At 39.1% G+C, this 22,367-nt stretch overlaps 1 protein-coding gene across 1 annotated transcript in view; it reads left to right on the forward strand.

Annotated features, from left to right (window-relative positions):
- The first annotated feature begins 502 nt into the window (after positions 1-502).
- Positions 503-22,367, forward strand: part of ptk6b (PTK6 protein tyrosine kinase 6b) — a 40,301-nt gene continuing 18,436 nt past the window's right edge. The window contains exons 1-2 of the mRNA XM_020939737.2: positions 503-1,110; positions 17,211-17,332. Coding sequence (XP_020795396.1) covers positions 743-1,110; positions 17,211-17,332 — 490 coding nt within the window. The 5' untranslated portion in view covers positions 503-742. The remainder of the gene's footprint in view (positions 1,111-17,210; positions 17,333-22,367) is intronic.

The raw sequence follows: 22,367 nt of genomic DNA on the forward strand, positions 1-22,367 counted from the left end.
CTGCAGCTCAGTTAGCCAAAAACTAAACAAAACAAAACAAAATGTTGCATTATAGTGAGGACCCCAAACTCAAGTTCACCTGGGGCCCCCAAATTTTTAACTCCGCCTCTGATAAAAGCTGTTAAAAAGAGTTGACAACTTCAAAACTACCACTTCATGACATCACAAGGTGGACTTTGGAGCTTTGGAGATGTATGCAGACTAACAATAAAGCATTCAGGATTTACTCAGACACGTGTGAATGCAACAAAACACGACTCCATATCTGTTTTTAATGACGTAACCCTTTTATAACGTGTCTTAAAGCTTAAAGAGTCAATTGTGCGTGATGTAGGAGCTTTAATAAACGTATTTGCAGTGTGGGATCAGCAGGAATGCAGAAAGAAAAGGTCTAAATAGCTGCTTCATCAAAACACAATGGTCTGAGGGTGGGACGCGGCGTAATCCGGCACGATCTGAACGGGCAGTAAAGCCGTTTATGGTTCCTTCCTCTAATCAGCCTCCACGGTCACGTATGCTCCCGCCTCTCGCGCGCTCTTTACGCTTCAGCCTCAAGAACTGGCGCATTCCCGTCATTCCTCGCGCTCAGCTGCTCGTTACGCCGCTCTCTACCCCGTCGGACAGGTGAAGCGAGCGCGCACAGCTCCGGGAAGGCACCGGTTTTTACGCGCGGCAGCTTTTACGCACGGCAGGTTTTACGCACGGCAGGTTTTACGCACGAAGCTTTACGCGCGGGTTTCCCATGGGCGACTGCATGCAACGCTTCTGCCCCTGTCTGGTCTCGCTATGGAAACGGATCCAGGGGGAGAAGCCCGCGGATGGAGCTGCGCCGCGCGGAGGAGGCGACGCCGGGGAGAAAGGCGAAGGGACACCGCCGCCGCCCCCGGGGGACAGGCCCTCCGAGCCCGGGTGCATGTACGTGGCTCTGTGGGCTTTCGAGGCGCGCAGCGTGGAGGAGATGTCGTTCCGGGAGGGGGACTTGTTCAACGTGGTGAGCCGTGACGGGGACTGGTGGAAGGCGCGGAGGATCGATACCAACGGTCGCGTGCTCGGTACCGGGATCGTACCGAGTAATTATCTGGAGCGGGCGGAGTCCATGAAAACGCAATCGTAAGTTTCATTTAAAAACTTTATTTTTGTTCACGTGAGGCTCGAGTTAAGATCAGACAAGTGCAAATATGAAGTTATAACCCTGCAGAGTTCTTCTTTCAAACCGTTGCACCTTGTGACGTCATATGGTCAGTGTTGGGGAGTAACAGATTACATGTACCGGAGTAACGTGATCAGAGTACAAAATTAACGTAATTTTTAAATTAATTAATTAATTAATTAATTTGGTAATTCCACTCATTGCTGGAAACTAAACCAGGTCTAAACTAGATCTAAACCAGGTCTAAACTAGATCTAAACCAGGTCAAAACTAGATCTAAACCAGGTCTAAACTAGATCTAAACCAGGACTAAACTAGATCTAAACCAGGTCTAAACAGGTCTAAACTAAACCAGGTCAAAACTAGATCTAAACCAGGTCTAAAACAGGACTAAACTAGATCTAAACCAGGACTAAACTAGATCTAAACCAGGACTAAACTAGATCTAAACCAAGGTCTAAACCAGGTCTAAACTAGATCTAAACCAGGACTAAACCAGGTCTAAAACCAGGTGTAAACCAGGATTAAAACAGGACTAAATCATGCTGTGTGGACGTGTTTCCTCGTCTTCTATCAATAATATTTTTAATACGGTTAAGTAAAGTCTGGGCTTTTTATTTTCTTTTAGCAAACAAAACATTTTATCAAGTAATCCAAAGTATTCAGATTACATTACTCACTTGAAGTAATTTAATGGATTATGTTACAAACTACATTTTGGGGTATGTAATCTGTAATCTGTAGGGGATTACATTTTAAAAGTAACACTCCCAACACTGGTGATGGTTATACAGAACAGAGCTGCTCGATTATGGAAAATATCATCATCACGATTGTTTTGGTCAATACTGAAATCACGATTTACACAATGCGTTTATTTAGCATTTCCCTCTTAAAAAAACACTTATTTATTTAACACTTGTTATTTAAAAAAAAAAAAAAAAAATGAATGTATGATTTATTGATGCTTTCTCAAAATGTAACAGACAAATTACATAAAGACGTATAATATTCAAGGCTGGTTTACAATGTAAATAGTTCTCAATTTAAACAACTTAAAAAAACAAAAAACAAAAAACGGGAAAAAGAAAAAAAACAAAACACTTTGTTATTGATAATTTACGCAAAACTTTCAAATTCAAAATAAATACAGGCTACAAATATGAACCTTAGAGCAGTTTTGTGATAGTCAGACTGGCGCCACCTAGTGCCTCCGCTCAATTTCATTTTCTTCCAGCAACTAGGTCAGGAACAAGAACCCCGGAGGTTGTAGATCACGAACCGGCCAATCAGCGAAGAGACAGACATTCTGTGTTGGCAACGATTCCAACGACGATGTTTAGATTAAAACATTCACGACGACCAAACTGTCCTGGTTACAGACAATGGGTTATATATGAGTTATAATGGGTTATATATGAGTTATAATGGGTTATATATGAGTTATAATGGGTTATATATGAGTTATAATGGGTTATATATGAGTTATAATGGGTTATATATGAGTTATAATGGGTTATATATGAGTTATAATGGGTTATATATGAGTTATAATGGGTTATATATGAGTTATAATGGGTTATATATGAGTTATAATGGTTATATATGAGTTATAATGGGTTATATATGAGTTATAATGGGTTATATATGAGTTATAATGGGTTATATATGAGTTATATTGGGTTATAACTGGGTCTGGTCAAGCAGTAACGGAGGGAAACAGGGTCAGATTTTTTGACATTCAAATGTCTCTTATTCAGAAACTAGAGGAACTATTGAAATAAGTAAAGTATCAGAATGTAGGAAAGAGTTACACTCCAACAGGGTCAAGTTAAACCTGTGATATTCTTTCAAGTTGTTGACAAAAAAACTCATGTCGGTAACGGAGGGAATGAAATATGCAGCACTTTTTGGGCAATAAATCCAAACAGTGATAACTCTTGGTTCTCACTTACATATCCTTAACAAACTGGTTTGAATATTTGCTTCATATAGTTTTCTACCATATGGTACAAGATTAGGTTGAAAAAAATGTACTTTTTGAGAAATGAGATTTTTTATTAAGAAAGTTCATGGTAACGGAGGGAAAAGTAACGGAGGGAAAATTGTGCAAACAAGTAGAAGGTGCAGGATTTTGCATAATTTGTCACTTTTTTCTTCCAAATACTTTAATATTACTTCAAAATGAAAGGAAACTATTTCTATAAAATATGTCAGTCCTTCCAAGCAAATTTTTATCAGTTTAAAAAAAAAAAAAAATCATGTACCTTCATCAACAGTTCAAAGATGGAATAACACAAGATATGATGAAATACATCCATTTATTTACATGATTTTTGGGTCTTTGAAATTTGGGAAATAATTTTTGTTCCATGTTTCATACATGGTCTGTTTAAAACGTATGGAACTTTAGAACCAAAAATGGTACAGAAAAAAGGTCAACAGTTTCATAAACTAGAGACATATGTATCTGTTCAATACATTTTTATATCAGATGAATTAACTTGAATTTTTGGCCTTGTTGTTTACTTCTGCTTGACCAGGCCCAACTAGGAAATCCATCCACAACACGGTGACGTTAAACTTACCGGTAAATACTGTAAACATACCAAGGTGTTGCCTGTAAACATGAACATTAATTGATGCTGGAAGCTGCATTAAACTGTAATGTGTAACATTTCATTGGCTGTGACGTCGTAACCAGGACAGTTTGGTCGTGTTTGGTGTAAACTGGGACATTTCAGCGTCCAGAGGAACTTTTGGTCACATGTCATGTGAGAAATGCAGCTGAGATGAAGGTTCAGACTGACTGATGCTCACTGTGGCTGTAGCCGTGAATGTTTTAATCTAAACATGCAGAGAACCTGATATTTACTAATTAGCCCTGGGATAATGTTACGTCTGATGTTGCCAACTGGCTCCACTCTGTTTCTACTAAGATATCGGTGCAGTTTCCTGTTCAGAGGAGGTATTTCTACACAATATTACACAGCAGCATTTGGTTCGCTGTTTCAGCTTCTTGTTGTGTCATTTCTCTGTTTTTACTCTGCTGCAAACTTAAACATGCACAGTCTTGATCTCGATCGATGTTTCTTCTGCTCGATAAATAATGTCTGTGAAGTGATGATGTATTTTTGACAGTAAAGTCGTGCCTGAATTCGTATTTGTACTGATGAAAGTGTAATCGTAAATTTTCATTTCGTGGTTGTAATTCTTGACGTCGTAACTTTTCAGTTCATATTCTGATGGATAAAATACACACAATATATTTTAATGTACGACTGGACTCATTTGAGAGTTTACAAATTATTTTATGCGAAACTACAGCCAAATATGCACGGATTTCTATTCTATGTGCACAAATATTTTTGAAACCTTTCTTACTCCATACAGAACAAAGAGAATGTTTGGTGAATTTTATCAAAGGGAAAGACTTTATTGTCCTTCTTCCTACGGGATTTGATGCATTACATACGTTACGACCAAATAGCAGCGATTGGTTAAGTAAAAAAAGTACCCGCCTACCGTCGAGCGAACGAATCCTAATGCTGCGAGGTCAAATGGTTTCCACGAAGTGAAACCGGCTGATGAATCAGGCTAGTATAAGTGTAGCCCTTTGTTCCGGCTTCAAATCCTCGATCTCGGGAATCGTTGCCAACACAGAATGTCTGTCTTCGTCTACGTCCATCTCGACGCTTTGTTTACTGTTGTGCTGTTCCACAAAAGGGACACAGACAGACGCAAAGAGTTTGACATCATAACTTCACCGCTCTTCACTACAATTTCCGGGAGTTTTGCAAACCGTCTAGTGTATTCTGATTCCTGACAAAGGCTGCGTTCAGACTGCAGCCTGAAGTGACCCAAGTCCGATTTTTTGGCCCCTATGTTCCTGTATCTGATCTTTTAATGTCAGTCTGAACAACACAGATCCAATTTTTTCAAATGTGACCCAGGACACTTGGATATGTGCTCCTGAAACTGATACATATCTGATCTTTTGACATGCGACTTCAGTCTGAACGGCCAAAGCGCATTCATCCACCTACACGTTATCAACAAGACACAAACGTCACTATTCTGCGCTGAAGTAGGCGAAAATTGAAACTCCGTGTCACTGAAGTGAAGCACATCACCACTCACCACTCTTGGCTCCGTCTCCACATCCACACGTTCCTTTCAACGGACGTCGCTGCCGCTGCCCCACAAAACACCACGGCCAAAAACCTCGTCCTTCTCCTTCTCAATCTCCTCCTTAAAACAAGTAAGTTGTTCATGTTCTGGCTCCGGTACGAGAGGAACTTTAAAATCTCCAGGTGCTCGATGCTGCGTCCATGTTTGGACAACTTCTGTAAACACAGAGACGCTCGCTGCGGTTGACGTCGTCGTGTCTCCAGTGTCACATGTGGGACACTTTTGGGCCATTTAATGTTCACACTGGAGTCACATACAAGTCGCATTTAATTGGAAATGTGAACGACCTCGAAAAAACATCGGATTTCACAAAAAAATCCGAATTGAGCGTTAATCCTTGCAGTCTGAACGTAGCCTTAGTCGCTGGAGAGAAATGAAACTGAGCGGAGGCACTAGGTGGTCTCTGTTGAACAATAAAAAGGTAAAAAGTAGCTTGAAAACTACCGCTTCATGACATCACAAGGTGGGACAGAGCATTTTGAGCTTTCGAAATGTAGACAGTCGAAAAATAAAGAGTTACTCAGACGTGTGAATGAAACAAAACACAACTCCAGCTCTGTTTTTGATGAGGTAACAACATTACAACACGACATAAACCTCACAAGAGTCAGTTTTGCGTAAGAAAGTTGCACTCTGTAGCTTTTCTCGTGGAGGGTACGTCACTTTTGTTTCCATGGAGATTTTATTGCTTTGTCTGGAATGTTACACAGTGATATTGAATAAAGATACACCAATATATGTGCAGTGTTGGGAGTAACAGATTACATGTACCGGAGTTACATAATCAGACTGCAAATGATGAGTAACTGTATTCAGTTACAGTTACTGTTTCAGTGAGTGGTAATTGGATTACAGTTACTTTGTTGAAATAAATGGATTACACAGAGGGATTTTCCTCTTTTTCACATTTTGGGCTAAATCCTCCTTTTTTTTTTTTTTTTCAGTAATTCCACTCATTGCTGGAAACTAAAAACCGTCTAAAAACTAAACCAGACTAAACCTAAACCAGGTCTAAAACCAGGACTAAACTAGATCTAAACTAAACCAGGAGGTCTAAACCAGGTCTAAACCAGGACTAAAACCAGGACTAAACCAGGACTAAACCAGGACTAAAACCAGGACTAAACCAGACTAAACCAGGACTAAAACCAGGACTAAACTAGATCTAAACTAGATCTAAACCAGGTCTAAACCAGGTCTAAACCAGGACTAAAACCAGGACTAAACCAGGTCTAAACCAGGTCTAAACCAGGACTAAACCAGGTCTAAACCAGGACTAAACCAGGTCTAAACCAGGACTAAACCAGGTCTAAACCAGGACTAAACCAGGTCTAAACCAGGTCTAAACTAGATCTAAACTAGGTCTAAACCCGGACTAAAACAGGATTTAACAGGTCTAAATCCTGCTGTGTGGACGTGTTTCCTCGTCTTCTTCTATCAATAATATTTTTAATACGGTTCAGTAAAGTCTGGACTTGTTATTTTCTTAAATAAATGTGAAAATATCCTCGTCTTTGTTTCTCTACAGCAAATCAAGTAATCCAAAGTATTCAGATTACATTACTCACCTTAAGTAATTTAATGGATTGCGTTACAAACTACATTTTGGGGTGTGTAATCTGTAATCTGTAGGGGATTACATTTTAAAAGTAACACTCCCAACACTGTAAATGTGTGAGTTTATCTGTGTTCAATCTCCAGCACAGAGGGATGTTTTGTTTTGGTCGATCGACTGCGTAAAAAATGCAACAAAGCTTTTTTTCAATACTTAATTATTATTATTTGTGTGTTTATTTATTCAGAGTCTGTTTGCCTCCTGGGTGTTAATAGTTCAAATCACTTTGAAATGACAGAAACATGTCATAAATAAATAACACATTACAGTTTTGAAGTGTTCACCGAGATCACACACGCCCCTATCTGAGAAGGACAGTTTTACACAAGTGTCATACACACTCAGTGTTGGGAGTAACAGATTACATGTACCAGACTGATGTAATCAGAGTACAAATTATGAGTAACTGTATTCAGTTAAAACCAGGTCTAAACTAGGTCTAAACCAAGACTAAAACCGGGACGAAAACAAGACTAAAACCAAGACTAAAACCAGAACTAAAACAGGACTAAAACCAGGGTCTAAACTAGGTCTAAACCAAGACTAAAACCGGGACTAAAACGAAAAAACAAGACTAAAACCAGGACAAAAAGACTAAAACCAGGACTAAAACAGGACTAAACCAGGACTAAAAACCAGGACTAAACCAGGACTAAACCAGGTCTAAAACCAGGACTAAAACCAGGTCTAAACTAGGACTAAACCAGGTCTAAAACCTAAACCAGGACTAAAACAGACTAAAACNTTGGATATGTGCTCCTGAAACTGATACATATCTGATCTTTTGACATGCGACTTCAGTCTGAACGGTCAAAGCGCATTCATCCACCTACACGTTATCAACAAGACACAAACGTCACTATTCTGCGCTGAAGTAGGAGAAAAATTGAAACTCCATGTCACTGAAGTGAAGCACATCACCATCACCACTCTTGGCTCCGTCTCCACATCCACACGTTCTTTCAACGGACGTCGCTGCCGCTGCCCACAAAACACCACGACCAAAAACCTCGTCCTTCTCCTTCTCAATCTCCTCCTTAAAACAAGTAAGTTGTTCATGTTCTGGCTCCGGTACGAGAGGGAACTTTAAAATCTCCAGGTGCTCGATGCTGCGTCCATGTTTGGACAACTTGTGTAAACACAGAGACGCTCGCTGCGGTTGACGTCGTCGTGTCTCCAGTGTCACATGTGGGACACTTTTGGGCCGTTTAACGTTCACACTGGAGTCACATACAAGTCGCATTTAATTGGAAATGTGAACGACCTCGAAAAAACATCGGATTTCACAAAAAAATCCGAATTGAGCGTTAATCCTTGCAGTCTGAATGTAGCCTTAGTCGCTGGAGAGAAATGAAACTGAGCGGAGGCACTAGGTGGTCTCTGTTGAACAATAAAAAGGTAAAAAGTAGCTTGAAAACTACCGCTTCATGACATCACAAGGTGGGACAGAGCATTTTGAGCTTTCGAAATGTAGACAGTCGAAAAATAAAGAGTTACTCAGACGTGTGAATGAAACAAAACACAACTCCAGCTCTGTTTTTGATGAGGTAACAACATTACAACACGACATAAACCTCACAAGAGTCAGTTTTGCGTAAGAAAGTTGCTGTACTCTTTTCTCGTGGAGGGTACGTCACTTTTGTTTCCATGGAGATTTTATTGCTTTGTCTGGAATGTTACACAGTGATATTGAATAAAGATACACCAATATATGTGCAGTGTTGGGAGTAACAGATTACATGTACCGGAGTTACATAATCAGACTGCAAATGATGAGTAACTGTATTCAGTTACAGTTACTGTTTCAGTGAGTGGTAATTGGATTACAGTTACTTTGTTGAAATAAATGGATTACACAGAGGGATTTTCCTCTTTTCACATTTTGGGCTAAATCCTCCTTTTTCTTTTTTTTTTTTTCAGTAATTCCACTCATTGCTGGAAACTAAACCACGTCTAAACTAGATCTAAACCAAGTCTAAACCAGGACTAAACCAGGTCTAAACCAGGTCTAAACCAGGTCTAAACCAGAAAACCAGGTCTAAACCAGGACTAAACCAGGACTAAACCAGGACTAAAACCAGGACTAAAACCAGGACTAAACCAGGACTAAACCAGGACTAAAACAGGAGTAAACCAGGACTAAAACCAGGACTAAACTAGATCTAAACTAGATCTAAACCAGGTCTAAACCAGGACTAAAACCAGGACTAAACCAGGTCTAAACCAGGTCTAAAACCAGGACTAAAAACCAGGTCTAAACCAGTCTAAACCAGGACTAAACCAGACTAAAACCAGACTAAACCAGGACTAAACCAGGACTAAAACAGGAGTAAACCAGGACTAAACTAGATCTAAACTAGATCTAAAACCAGGTCTAAACCAGGTCTAAACCAGGACTAAAACCAGGACTAAACCAGGTCTAAACCAGGTCTAAACCAGGACTAAACCAGGTCTAAACCAGGACTAAACCAGGTCTAAACCAGGTCTAAACCAGGACTAAAACCAGGTCTAAACTAGATCTAAACTAGGTCTAAACCCGGACTAAAACAGGATTTAACAGGTCTAAATCCTGCTGTGTGGACGTGTTTCCTCCTCTTCTTCTATCAATATTTTTAATACGGTTCAGTAAAGTCTGGACTTGTTATTTTCTTAAATAAATGTGAAAATATCCTCGTCTTTGTTTCTCTACAGCAAATCAAGTAATCCAAAGTATTCAGATTACATTACTCACCTTAAGTAATTTAATGGATTATGTTACAAACTACATTTTGGGGTGTGTAATCTGTAATCTGTAGGGGATTACATTTTAAAAGTAACACTCCCAACACTGTAAATGTGTGAGTTTATCTGTGTTCAATCTCCAGCACAGAGGGATGTTTTGTTTTGGTCGATCGACTGCGTAAAAAATGCAACAAAGCTTTTTTTCAATACTTAATTATTATTATTTGTGTGTTTATTTATTCAGAGTCTGTTTGCCTCCTGGGTGTTAATAGTTCAAATCACTTTGAAATGACAGAAACATGTCATAAATAAATAACACATTACAGTTTTGAAGTGAGTCGCCCAACAGTGTTCACCGAGATCACACACGCCCCTATTGAGAAGGACAGTTTTACACAAGTGTCATACACACTCAGTGTTGGGAGTAACAGATTACATGTACCAGACTGATGTAATCAGAGTACAAATTATGAGTAACTGTATTCAGTTACCAGAACTAAAACCAGGTCTAAACTAGGTCTAAACCAAGACTAAAACTAAAACAAGACTAAAACCAGGACTAAAACAGGACTAAAACCAGGGGTAAACTAGGTCTAAACCAAGACTAAAACCGGGACGAAAACAAGTCTAAAACCAGGACTAAAACCAAGACTAAAACCAAGACTAAAACCAGGACTAAAACAGGACTAAAACCAGATCTAAACTAGGACTAACCCAGGTCTAAAACCAGGACTAAACCAGGACTAAAACCAGGACTAAACTAGAACTAAAACCAGGTCTAAAACCAGGACTAAACCAGGACTAAAACCAGGACTAAACTAGGACTAAACCAGGACTAAAACCAGGTCTAAAACTAGGACTAAACCAGGTCTAAAACCAGGACTAAAACCAGGACTAAAACCAGGTCTAAACTAGGACTAAAACCAGGTCTAAAACCAGGACTAAACCAGGTCTAAACCAGGACTAAACAATATGACACTTAACAGTAGGTTGGACATAATTGAAGGCAGCAGTGATCTTATATAAAAATAATTTCTCTATCAATAATATTTTTAATATGTTTAAGGAAAGTCTGGACTTTTTATTTTCTTTTTAGTAGATAAAACATCTTATGTTCAGATCCTCGTCTTTGTTTCTCTACACACAAACCTGCTCATGGAGATTTGGGCTCAACAGACAATTTGAAGAACAAGAATTTTCAGGATGTGTTCGCTACATTCATGTAGTTTTAAAAAGCACGACAATATCAAGTAATCCAAAGTATTCAGATTACATTACTCACTTGAAGTATATTAATGGATTATGTTACAAACTACATTTTGGGGTGTGTAATCTGTAATCTGTAGGGGAATACATTTTTAAAGTCACCTTCCCAACACTGCACACACTTTAGGTGGATCACGTGATTTCCTCCTTGATTTCTGTCTCTTCTTGACCTCTGACCCCGTGTCTGCTGATGCGGCGGTCTGCGTTCCCGTCGTCCACACCGTCGATGGGAACAGCTTCGTTTTATGGTTTATCGGGAACTGAAGAGGCCGAGCTCACGTCGCAGGGCTGGAACTTGATCGTGTCAGACGTGGATCAAAGGTCAATAGAACACGGCACAAAGAAATAAAAACAAGGAAATAAATCTCCAAACTGAAAACAAATCGATCTACTAAAAACTGATGATAAGATATGGAGCGTGTTTACACCTGAGATGTAAAAAAAAAATTAAGAGAAAAACAATAACTAAATCTCAAAAGGCTCACCTAATTTCTTGCACTACTTTAAAAAAAAATCCTGTTAAATGGTTATGATTTCAAATAAGTAGTATGTAGTATGTCACTTTATAAAGGCGACACTTATCCAAGTAAGAGTCAGATCTGTGGAGATGCAAGCCGCTCACATTAAGGACACATGCACTGCAAAAACTGATTTTCTAGCATTGTTAAACTGACTTACATTAAGCAGATTCATCTTAAACGATACATTTTAAGATGTTTTTACTTGATAAGACGAGATTTATTTATGTGTTTCAAGATATTCCATCGTGTTGCTCATCTGCTGTTCAGTCTCATCTCTTGAGATCAATTTGAGCTTCTCATATGGTGCGGCGTCGGCAGTGATGCGGTCGCTGTATCGGACTGTTGTGAGTGAAGGAGGAGCTGCTTCTGAGAGCTCCTCGGACTCAGGAGGTGTTCTGGGCATGTCCCACCAGGAGGAGGCCCCGGGGAAGACCCAGGACACGCTGGAGGGACTATGTCTCTGGGCTGGCCTGGGAACACCTCGGGGTTCCCCCAGAGGAGCTGGAGGACGTGTCTGGGGAGAGGGAAGTCTGGGAGTCCCTGCTTAGACTACTGCCCCCGCGACTCGGCCCTGGATAAGCGGAAGAAAATGGATGGATATTTGTATCGTTCTGTGATCGTTTGTTTCTGGGTTCTGCTTCTTTCAGGAGCAAGAGATCAGCTAAAAAGAGACGAGACGTCACTAAGACGAAGGAGGCTGAGCTGAGATCATCAGCTGAGCAAACAGAGGATCTCATAATTGTTTGTCTTGGTTATTTTGAAGGAGAATTAAAGAGAATAACATGAGAAGAATCTGAGACTTTTATTATTATATGTTTATGTATTTAATGACACAGGGACAGTGCACAGATGTTTGTACCAGTTTGTACCAGTGCTCATTTCCACCTGTGGTCACTGGGCAGGTTCATTGATTGGTTGTATTTAACTGACCTTATCCTTCAGCTGTCAGCTCTTCTGGAGACCTGTGCAGCATGTTTTGGGTTGACCCAGTGATCTGTGAGACATAACTGAGACAGCGCTTCCAAGTCATGATCAAACTGAGACATATTTGAAAACAGCACAATATATCTCACTTTTCTCTTCACTGAGATCGAGAACAGAGACGCTGTGAGAGAATTTAGACAACTCCTACAGTGCTCACCCTGAGACTTATTTCTCAGGAGAGACATTTGAGAAGAATAAGAAAACCACTTTGGTCTCGATTTGTGCTCATTTATATCTAGGGGATGAAAATGTGACATAAATGAGATCTCATCTTCAGTTTTGCTTTGCTATGGGTATCATCTAGATCAAGGGTCTTCAATTTTTTTGCTCCTGTGAGCTACTTTTTATTAAACAAAAATACTAGTTTTAGCGGTTGCCAGAAATGTTGTAAATATAAGAGCCATGATAAGCTGAAAATGAGGTACAGTTAGATGTCTATAAAACATAACCCACAAAATTAGACAGCAAAATTATACATTTACAAAGGAAATAGGCATTTAATTAATTACTGGAAGTTACTGGAAGGGAGTGGAGAGCTGCTGGTATCTCCCGAGCTACAGGTTGAAGACCCCAGATCTAGATATATTCTAAGCACTTTTTATATTAAGCTAAAAACATGTTTTTCAGTGCAATTAACACAACCAAATGAAAACAAAACAAAAACAAAAACTGTCTGTTTGCCCGACGAAGACCTAGTGCCGAAACGTTGCACGGTTTGTCCTAATAAATCTCACAATTTGCAAGGAAGACAGTGTGTGGGATTTTTCTCCATGTTCTTGGGCTGCTCCCTCTCCTCCAACGCACCATCTCTAGTAATTAATGTGTGAAATTCTCATTCTTTTATATAGTAGATTTTTGGGTGCAAAAAAAGTTAAATAATGTGGCTTTAAATAATCATAAATAATTAAAATAATCATTAATTATCGTGTCAATAATTGCAGGTACATTAACCATGAACCTGGTCAAATTTGCATTCAATTAAAGATACATAAGCGTTAAATTCTAGGTGTTTTTATTGCTCGATATCCTGTACATTGGAAAACATGCATTTTCACAGTAAGTGGGGTCACCTCTCCACAGATCTGACTTATAATTTGACCTGTAGTTGAAATGTGCTTGGAGGATGTGTTTAACATATGCAATGCTCCAAATCCCGTAGGTCGAAGGACAATAACGTCTTTCCCCTTCACCAAACATTCTCTTTGTTCCGGCTTTAAATCCTCGATCTCGGGAATCGTTGCCAACACAGAATGTCTGTCTTCGTCTACATCAGGCATGTCCAAACTACGGCCCATGGGCTAAATGCGGCCCTCAGACACATTTTTCTCGGCCCTCAGGCTTCCAGGTGAATTGGTCCAAATTACTTTGCATCAAATAAAAATGAACTTCTTACTGCAAGTTTTTTTTTATTATTTTTTTATTTACCTTGATAAAGCGAATCGAAATATTGAGCCCCAGTCTACGGCCCTCGATCGGCCCTCTGCTTCGACTGTGTTTAAATATGTGGCTCTTGATTAAAAAAAGTTTGGACACCCCTGATCTACGTCCATCTCGACGCTTTGTTTACTGTTGTGCTGTTCCACAAAAGGGACGCAGACAGACGCCACGAGTTTGACGTCATGACTTCACAGCTCTTCTCTGATTGGTCGGTGCGCTCTACAAATCTTGCAAACCGTCTAGTGCAGGGGTGTCCAAACTTTTTTCATCAAGGGCCACATATCTAAACACAGACGAAGCAGGGGGCCGATCGAGGGCCGTAGACTGACGCTCAGTACAGGGAATAATCCAAATTTGTGCATGTTTAACACAAACATCAGACTTTATTCATAATAAGATCCTTAAAACCACAAACTAAATATTAAATATTGGCTTTATCAAGGTAGATTTAAAAAAAACTTGCAATAAAAAGTTTATTTTTCATTGATGCAAGGTCATTTGAGCCAATTCACCTGGAAGTGAGAGGGCCAAGAAAAATTTGTCTGAGGGTCGCATTTGGCCCACGGGCCGTAGTTTGGACATGCCTGGTCTAGTGTATTCTGATTTCTGACCTAGTCGCTGGAGAGAAATGAAACTGAGCGGAGGCAGTAAGTTGCCAAGCGTTTAATATCAAACTGTGAAAAGTTTTATTACACAAAATGGACACTTGTGAGTTTTAAATCATGTTATAATGCTGCTACCTCCTCAAAAACAGACCTGGAGTTGTGTTTTGTTTCATTCACACTCCATTTATTATTCATCTGTCTCCATCTCCAAAGCTCCAAAATGCTCTGCTCCACTTTGTGATGTCTTAAAGTGGTAGTTTTCAAGTGAACAGCTACGTTTTAATTTTAGTTCAGTAAGGCAAGGCAAGTTTATTTGTATAGCACAATTCGTACACAAAGTAATTCAAAGTGCTTTACAGAATAAGAAATACATTAAAATAATAAAAACAAATCAAAACATAAATAATCATGAAGATTAAAATTAAAAAAGAGAGACATAAATTGGAGAGAAGAGTGCGGAATGAAAACCTTTCAGTTATTTGCACAGTTAAACAGAAATGTTTTGAGTCTGGATTTAAACAGCGTCACAGAAGAGTCTGTCTCACATGTTCAGACTGTTCCAGGTTTTAGCTGCATGAACCTGAAACTCTGACTCCCTTGTTTAGTCGTGACTCTGGCACCAGCAGGAGTTGGTCCCTGAGCTCCTCAGAGTGTGAATGTTCATATGACACTAACATGTCACAGATGGACTTTGGTGCTCGGCCATGAGACACTTGTAAACAGAGCTGCTTTAAAGTCTCTGAGCCACAGGAGCCAGTGCAGAGACCTGAGACCAGGACTTATGTGCTTTGTACTTCCTAGTTCGAGTCAGGACCCGAGCTGCAGCGTTCTGGATGTTGTGGATGTTCTGGATGTTCTGGATGTTCTGCAGCGTCTCACAGCTCTCAGTGAGCAGAACATCACAGTATCTAACCTACTGAGACAAACGTATGATAAGTTTCTCCAAGTCTGATTTAGACAGTAAACCTTTGATTTTTGCTATGTTTTTAGATAAAAGGTCAGATGTTATTGATTTTATGTGACTGTTAAAGTTCAAGTGAGTCCATTATTACCCTGAGATTTCTTCTGATTTGAAGTTTTAGAGCGAGAGACTGGAGTGACTGCTGAACTGTCCCTTTGTTTCTGTGGACCAAACACTATGACTTCAGTCTTGTCAGAGTTTAGCAGTTTAGAGTTTAGCAGTAGAGATCAGCAATTCCAGGGCTGAAATGATCCAAATGATTCTAGTGAGGGTGTGTGGAGTTTAAAAAACACAGTGGAGCACTTCCTGTATTACCACATGATGACCTCACAAGGTGGAACAGTGTGTTTTGTGTGTGAGAGAAGAGGGTCTGTGTGTTAAACGTGTGTGAATGAAACAAAAACACAACTCCAGGTCTGTTTGTGACGAGGAAACGTTACACCGTGAATAAAAAAAATGGTGTAATACTGTTTTGTGGAAAGTTCCAACAAAAGCATTTCAACATTTCCAGTTAAGCAGGTGCCGGAAAAGTGACGTGGAGATGCTTTAAAGAGCAGACACTTGGCACAATGCATGTCTTTGTTTCCTGTGTGTTTGTAGAGCAGATGGATTGATAAGTGCCTTTCCACTTCCCTCTTTTTGGTTCTATCTTTAACACGGAGAAGTGCTGTGGTCGAGCCGCTGTCCGCAGGTGTCACAGCCACTCCACAGCTAAAAAATAATGTTTGAATATAGTTCTGTACTAGTACCAGGGAGAGATCGCTAGATTACTCAAACATGCATGGATGACATAAAAAAAGCACTTCAAACACGCTTTTCACTCTCCTCTTTAAGCTGTTTTAACGACTCCAACTCGTGGGGTTTAATTAAAACGAAGTGGGAGTGGCGGCATTTCCATTTTTTATCAAACGTTCCTGTACTTGAACTTTTTTTCTTTCCTGATTTTTTCAACATTCCGCCATTCCGACACACAAGGGAATTGTTAAGTTCCGGCAGCGCTCTTTTTGGGACGATATTTTCACGGACTGGCGGTGTAGGAGTGTGGTTTAGTCCTGGTTAAAACCTGGTTTTAGTCCTGATTTTAGTCCTGATTTAGTCCTTGGTTTTTGATTTTGTGGCACGTGATTGTGTGTATAGTTCTGTACCAGTACCAGGGAAAGATCACTAGATTACTCAAACATCCACATCCAAATCCACTTTATTTCTACAGCACATTTTACAAACAAAGCAGTTTCCAAAGTGCTGCACAGAGATCAGAAAACGAAGGCAACAAAACTGAAATTATATTGCCAAAATTTGGTAACACCAGGCCTAAAACCAGTAAAATCAAATTAAAACAAAACCGTAAAATCATAAAATAGCAGTAAATAAGTCAAGTTAATTTAATTAAAATAAAATAAACAACATGGATGACATATAAAACCACTTCAAATGTGATTTTCACTCTCCTCTTTAAGCTGTTTTAGTTCTGATATTTCCAATCTGTACTCAACAAAAACGTAAAAAACAACTATTAACTTGAAAAAAAAAAAAAAAAAACACTTCATGACATCACAAGGTGGATCAGAGCATTTTGAGCTTTGGCGATGTAGAAAACACGTGTGAACGAAACAAAACACAACTCCAGGTCTGTTTTTGGAGATGTAACAACATTATAACAGCTTAAAGTTTTGTGTAATTTAAGACTTTTAATACTAAATAGCAGAAAAAAATCTTGATATTTCTCGTTTTACGCTGTGTCTCGTTTGTGTTTTTGCAGATGGTACTTCGGGACGTTGAACCGTTTCGAGGCTCACGGGCACCTCATGAACGAGGAGAATGAGAACGGCTGTTTCCTCATCAGAAAGAGCGACCGGGAGTCTGTGGGATACGTTCTCTCAGGTAACAGCGCGGGAAATAAACACCGGGACTTTTCACGTGTACTTGCTCACACAGGTCTACTTCACTTTAGACTTGACAACTTACAGCTAATTATTCACCACAGTGAGTCTATAAGCACTTTTCAAAGCTCACGAGGCAAGTTTATTTGTACCTGGGTCCAGTCAAGCAGTAACGGAGGGAAACGGGCAGATTTTTGACATTCAAATGTCTCTTATTCAGAAACTAGAGGAACTATTGAAATAAGTAAAGTATCAGAATGTAGGAAAGAGTTACACTCCAACAGGGTCAAGTTAAACCTGTGATATTCTTTCAAGTTGTTGACAAAAAATTTTAAAAACTCAAGTCGGCAACGGAGGGAATGAAATATGCAGCACTTTTTGGGCAATAAATCCAAACAGTGATAACTCTTGGTTCTCACTTACATATCCTTAACAAACTGGTTTGAATATTTGCTTCATATAGTTTTCTACCATATGGTACAAGATTAGGTTGAAAAACCTCTTACTTTTTGACTCATGAGATTTTTTATTAAGAAAGGTCATGGTAACGGAGGGAAAAGTAACGGAGGGAAAATTGTGCAAACAAGTAGAAGGTGCAGGATTTTACATCATTTGTCGCTTTTTTCTTCTGAAAACTTTAATATTACTTCAAAATGAAAGGAAACTATTTCTATAAAATATGTCAGTCCTTCCAAGCAAATTTTTATCATTTAAAATTTTTTTTTTTTTTAAAATCATGTACCTTCATCAACAGTTCAAAGATCAAATAACACAAGATATGATGAAATACATCCATTTATTTACATGATTTTTGGGTCTTTGAAATTTGGGAAATAATTTTTGTTCCATGTTTCATACATGGTCTGTTTAAAACGGATGGAACTTTAGAACCAAAAATGGTACAGAAAAAAGGTCAACAGTTTCATAAACTAGAGTACATATGTATCTGTTCAATACATTTTTATATCAGATGCATTAACTTTTTAACTTTTTTTTTTGGCCTTGCTTCTGCTTGACCGGGGCCCAACTCCTAAAAATTTGGTTTCATTTACTCTTTGAATCTGTATCCCATCTGTTTCTAATGTTATGTTGTCTTTTTTCTTTTTATCATTAAATAAAATGAAATTTGTTTTTTTAACATTCAGAATCAATCCATTTAAATCAAACCAATATTTTACTTTTCTTAGCTCTTTGTTAACTTTACTTGTGACGTAGTGCAGGGAGCAAAGGGAGGGGAGACTCGGAGCATCAAAACCGAAAGTGAAACCTATAAAACATGTTAATACGTCGTTTTTAGGTGAATATATCATTTTGAAAACTAAAAATAAAAGGGAACGTGGAGATCTAAATGTAAACGAGTTAATGCCCGGCAGAAGTAAAATATCTTCTCATTAAACCGTCCGACTCGAGAAAGAGAAACTGTCAGATTGTCGTGCGTCCTGTGAGAGAGAAAATGACAGATAATTGACGATAAAAAAAGGGAAGAGAAAAGAGGAAGAAGGCGTCACAGCTGTGAAAGGCTGTGTACACATGAACATCCGCTCACATGGACTCGTTTGTAATGTGAGAAACTGATTCGATAAACAAAACGGGGATTATTTTATGTCACACGTTGATTGTTCTTAAAAATGGGCTGTTGTGGAACTCGTTAATTCAATAGAAAACGTTGCGTGAGGCGTCTGTATGCGTGTCATTCGTTCATTAGTTTTTCCAAAAATAAGAACATGAAAAAACTTTTTTTTTTTTTAGTTTAGTCCTGGTTCAGTGTTTTAGTCCTGGTTTAGTTCGATTTAGTCCTGGTTCAGTCCTGGTTCAGTCCTGTTTTACACCTGGTTTTAGTCCTAGTTTTAGTGCTTATTTTAGACCTGGTTTAGACCTGGTTTAGATATGATTCAGTGTTTTAGTCCTGGTTTAGTCTTGGTTCAGTCCTGGTTCAGTCCTAGTTTAGACCTGGTTTAGTTCTGGTTCAGTCCTGTTTTAGTCCTGGTTCAGTCCTGGTTTAGTCCTGGTTTACTTTTAGTTCTGGTTCAGTCCTGGTTTAGTCCTGGTTCAGTCCTGGTTCAGTCCTGGTTTAGTCTTGGTTCAGTCCTGGTTTAGTCCTAGTTTAGACCTGGTTTAGTCCTGGTTCAGTGTTTTAGTCCTGGTTTAGTTCTGATTTAATCCTGGTTCAGTCCTGTTTTAGTCCTGTTTTAGTCTTGGTTCAGTCCTGGTTTAGTCCTGGTTTAGTCCTGGTTCAGTTCAGCATCACAGATTTTTTTTTTTTCCATTATTCTTTTAAATTTTTTTCAGTTTTTGATTTTGTGTTTATCTTTTTCTGTTTTTTGTGTGTTTTTTTTTTTCATTTTGATTTCGGATCCAAATAATGAAGAAAACTATTGTTTTTTCTTTTTCTTATTTTTGGTTTTATATTGAAAAATTAATGAACGAATGACACACAGATGTGCGCAGTGAACCGGGTGTACACTGCGATTTTTGGTCCTTTTTCAGTCAATTTTTCACTCGTTTTGCGAGATTAATTGCGAGCAGACCTTGTCACTCGTCAGGTGAAAACAAATTCCGACGTTTAGTTGAATCCCAACAGTGACGTATGAACAAACTCGCGTTCAAGTCCTTGATTTACAAATGTGTTGCGTTCAGTTCAAAGTTCACTGAAACATAAACGTGTTCTCGGGAGCTTCCAGTAGCTCTCCACCCCCTTCCAAGAAGCTCGCCAAGGAGTTTCTGAATTATATGTTTTGTGCTGAATAACAAAAATTGGATTGAATAAAAAGTTATTACCGTTGTAAATGTGTCATTTTGATGCCAAACGTTGTGCAAGTTGTAAACGTATAAACATCAAACTGTGCTCCGTTTGACGTCGTGGATCTTTAAATTCAGTTTCTTGTGACTTCAAAATGCCGAGCTCTTTGGCGTTTTTATTTTGTAAAAGCAGCTCACCGGAGGAAAAATTTTGGAGACTCCTGGTGCGTATGTGAAGCACTGAGTGCGTACACATGCACATCAGTATCTCGGTTATTCGCCATATCCCGGTTGTGTCAGTATTCGTGTTACTGCGTTTACATGCGCACTGAGAAACCGGGACACTCATATCTGCGTGTACATGATCAAATGGAGTATCCCGGTTTCTTGACATAATCTTACAAATGCGCAAACGCAAAAATGAACTTAAATCAATTTCATAAACCAGGAAAAATACAAACTGTGAGCTCCTTTAGCATAAGAAGCTAAGGAGCTACGAGATCTCCCACAATCCACTGCACACATCAAACCAACAGATTCTTCATTAAAATCTTCTGCATAAATAAACTCAACTTTACAACATATAAACCAGAACCCACTGTAGATCCACATCAGCCCGTTTGATCAGATCATTCAGCTCTGATCACATTTGTTTATGTTTTACAGAAACGAAACTTAAGACCGCATCGCTAATTAGCATAAACTGTTAGCGGTGATAAAAACAGCTCACTCCTTGTGGTTCAGCTTCTTTTGGACTAAAAGACACGACTCTGTGGATTATGTGTGTTCTTTTTGTTAGAGAAGAGGTGCTGATGATGGTAAGTGTGTTCTGTGTGTGTGTTGTACAGGAGATAGTTCATGTTTTAGTTTTTCAGCGTCACACGAGTGCAGGTCGTACGAGTGCAGATTGTACGTGTGCAGGTTTAGCGCAGCTCTTAATTTTACAGTCATTTCACTCGTTTGGTCACTTTATTTATGTTGGTCAATTTATTTATGTCATTACTGTTGTGTTGAGAGGCTGGAAAGTGTCTTTTGGACGCATGCGCACTCAACTTTATGTTGCAGTAACCGGGATACTGCGTTTACATGCCACATCCCGGTTACTATCGGAATAAACCAGCTACAGTAACCCGGTTTCTAATAACCGGGTTACTGCCATAACCGGGTTACTGCGTTTACATGCACCATCAAGACCCGGGATACTCAAAAAACCCGATCATAACCGGGTTATTGATGTGCATGAATACACACTCAATGATGTATGGACAAACTCGCGTTCAAGTCCTTGATTTACAAATGTGTTGCGTTCAGTTCAAAGTTCACTGAAAAATGATCGTGTTCTCGGGAGCTTCCAGTAGCTCTCCACCCCCTTCCAAGTAGCTCGCCAAGGAGTTTCTGAATTATATGTTTTGTGCTGAATAACAAACATTGAATTGAATAAAAAGTTATTACCGTTGTAAATGTGTCATTTTGATGCCAAACGTTGTGCAAGTTGTAAACGTATAAACATCAAACTGTGCTTCGTTTGACGTCGTGGATCTTAAATTTATTCAGTTTCTTGTGACTTCTAAGATGACGAGCTTTTTGGCGTTTTCATTTTGTAAAAGCAGCTCAATGGAGGAAAAAGTTTGGAGACTCCTGGTGCATATGTGAAGTAATGAAGAGGTGTCAGACCGTGCACCAGAAAAGTTCCGCAGTGCTCCTTTAAACTCTCATGTGGTCATTGAGATCTGACAGTAACTTGTGATAAAAAGCACTCACACACTCACACCCCCTCACACTCTTTGGGACTTTGGACCAGTTTAATCACACTCAAATTTACCGTCAGTCGTAAACCAGACTTTCCAGGACTCTATCGTGATTGTCCCTCATCGACCGCTGTTTTTATTGGTGCTGCATTTCAAATAAAGCAATTCTAGCGTTCACAAATCACAGGCAGAAGTTTGGATGCGTCTTCTCATTCAGAGTTTCCGTTCCGTAAAAAAATAAATCAGAAAGTGTGTCCAAATGTTGGTCTGGTTGTGTAGCTTCAAACACTTTCCCCGGATCATAAAGTCTGTTTTACTTTTCTCTTTGCAGTTTGTTTTTACGATGGTCACTTTCACTTGTGAATTATGAAGGTGCATTGTGCAACTTTTGTTAGAGAAGGGTTGTCAAACTCAAATTCACAGAAAAAAATTAAAAACTGGATCTAAGGCTACGTCCACGCAACAACGCTCCCTGATTTTTTCTTTTACAGGCTGAAAAAAAAAAATCGCATCCACACGAGTCAAATCAATAAATGTTCACATCCAGAC

The sequence above is a fragment of the Boleophthalmus pectinirostris genome, unplaced genomic scaffold (assembly GCF_026225935.1).
Source record: "Boleophthalmus pectinirostris isolate CB_2022bp ecotype Guang Dong unplaced genomic scaffold, ASM2622593v1 HiC_scaffold_8, whole genome shotgun sequence".
Classification (NCBI taxonomy): Eukaryota; Metazoa; Chordata; class Actinopteri; order Gobiiformes; family Gobiidae; genus Boleophthalmus; species Boleophthalmus pectinirostris.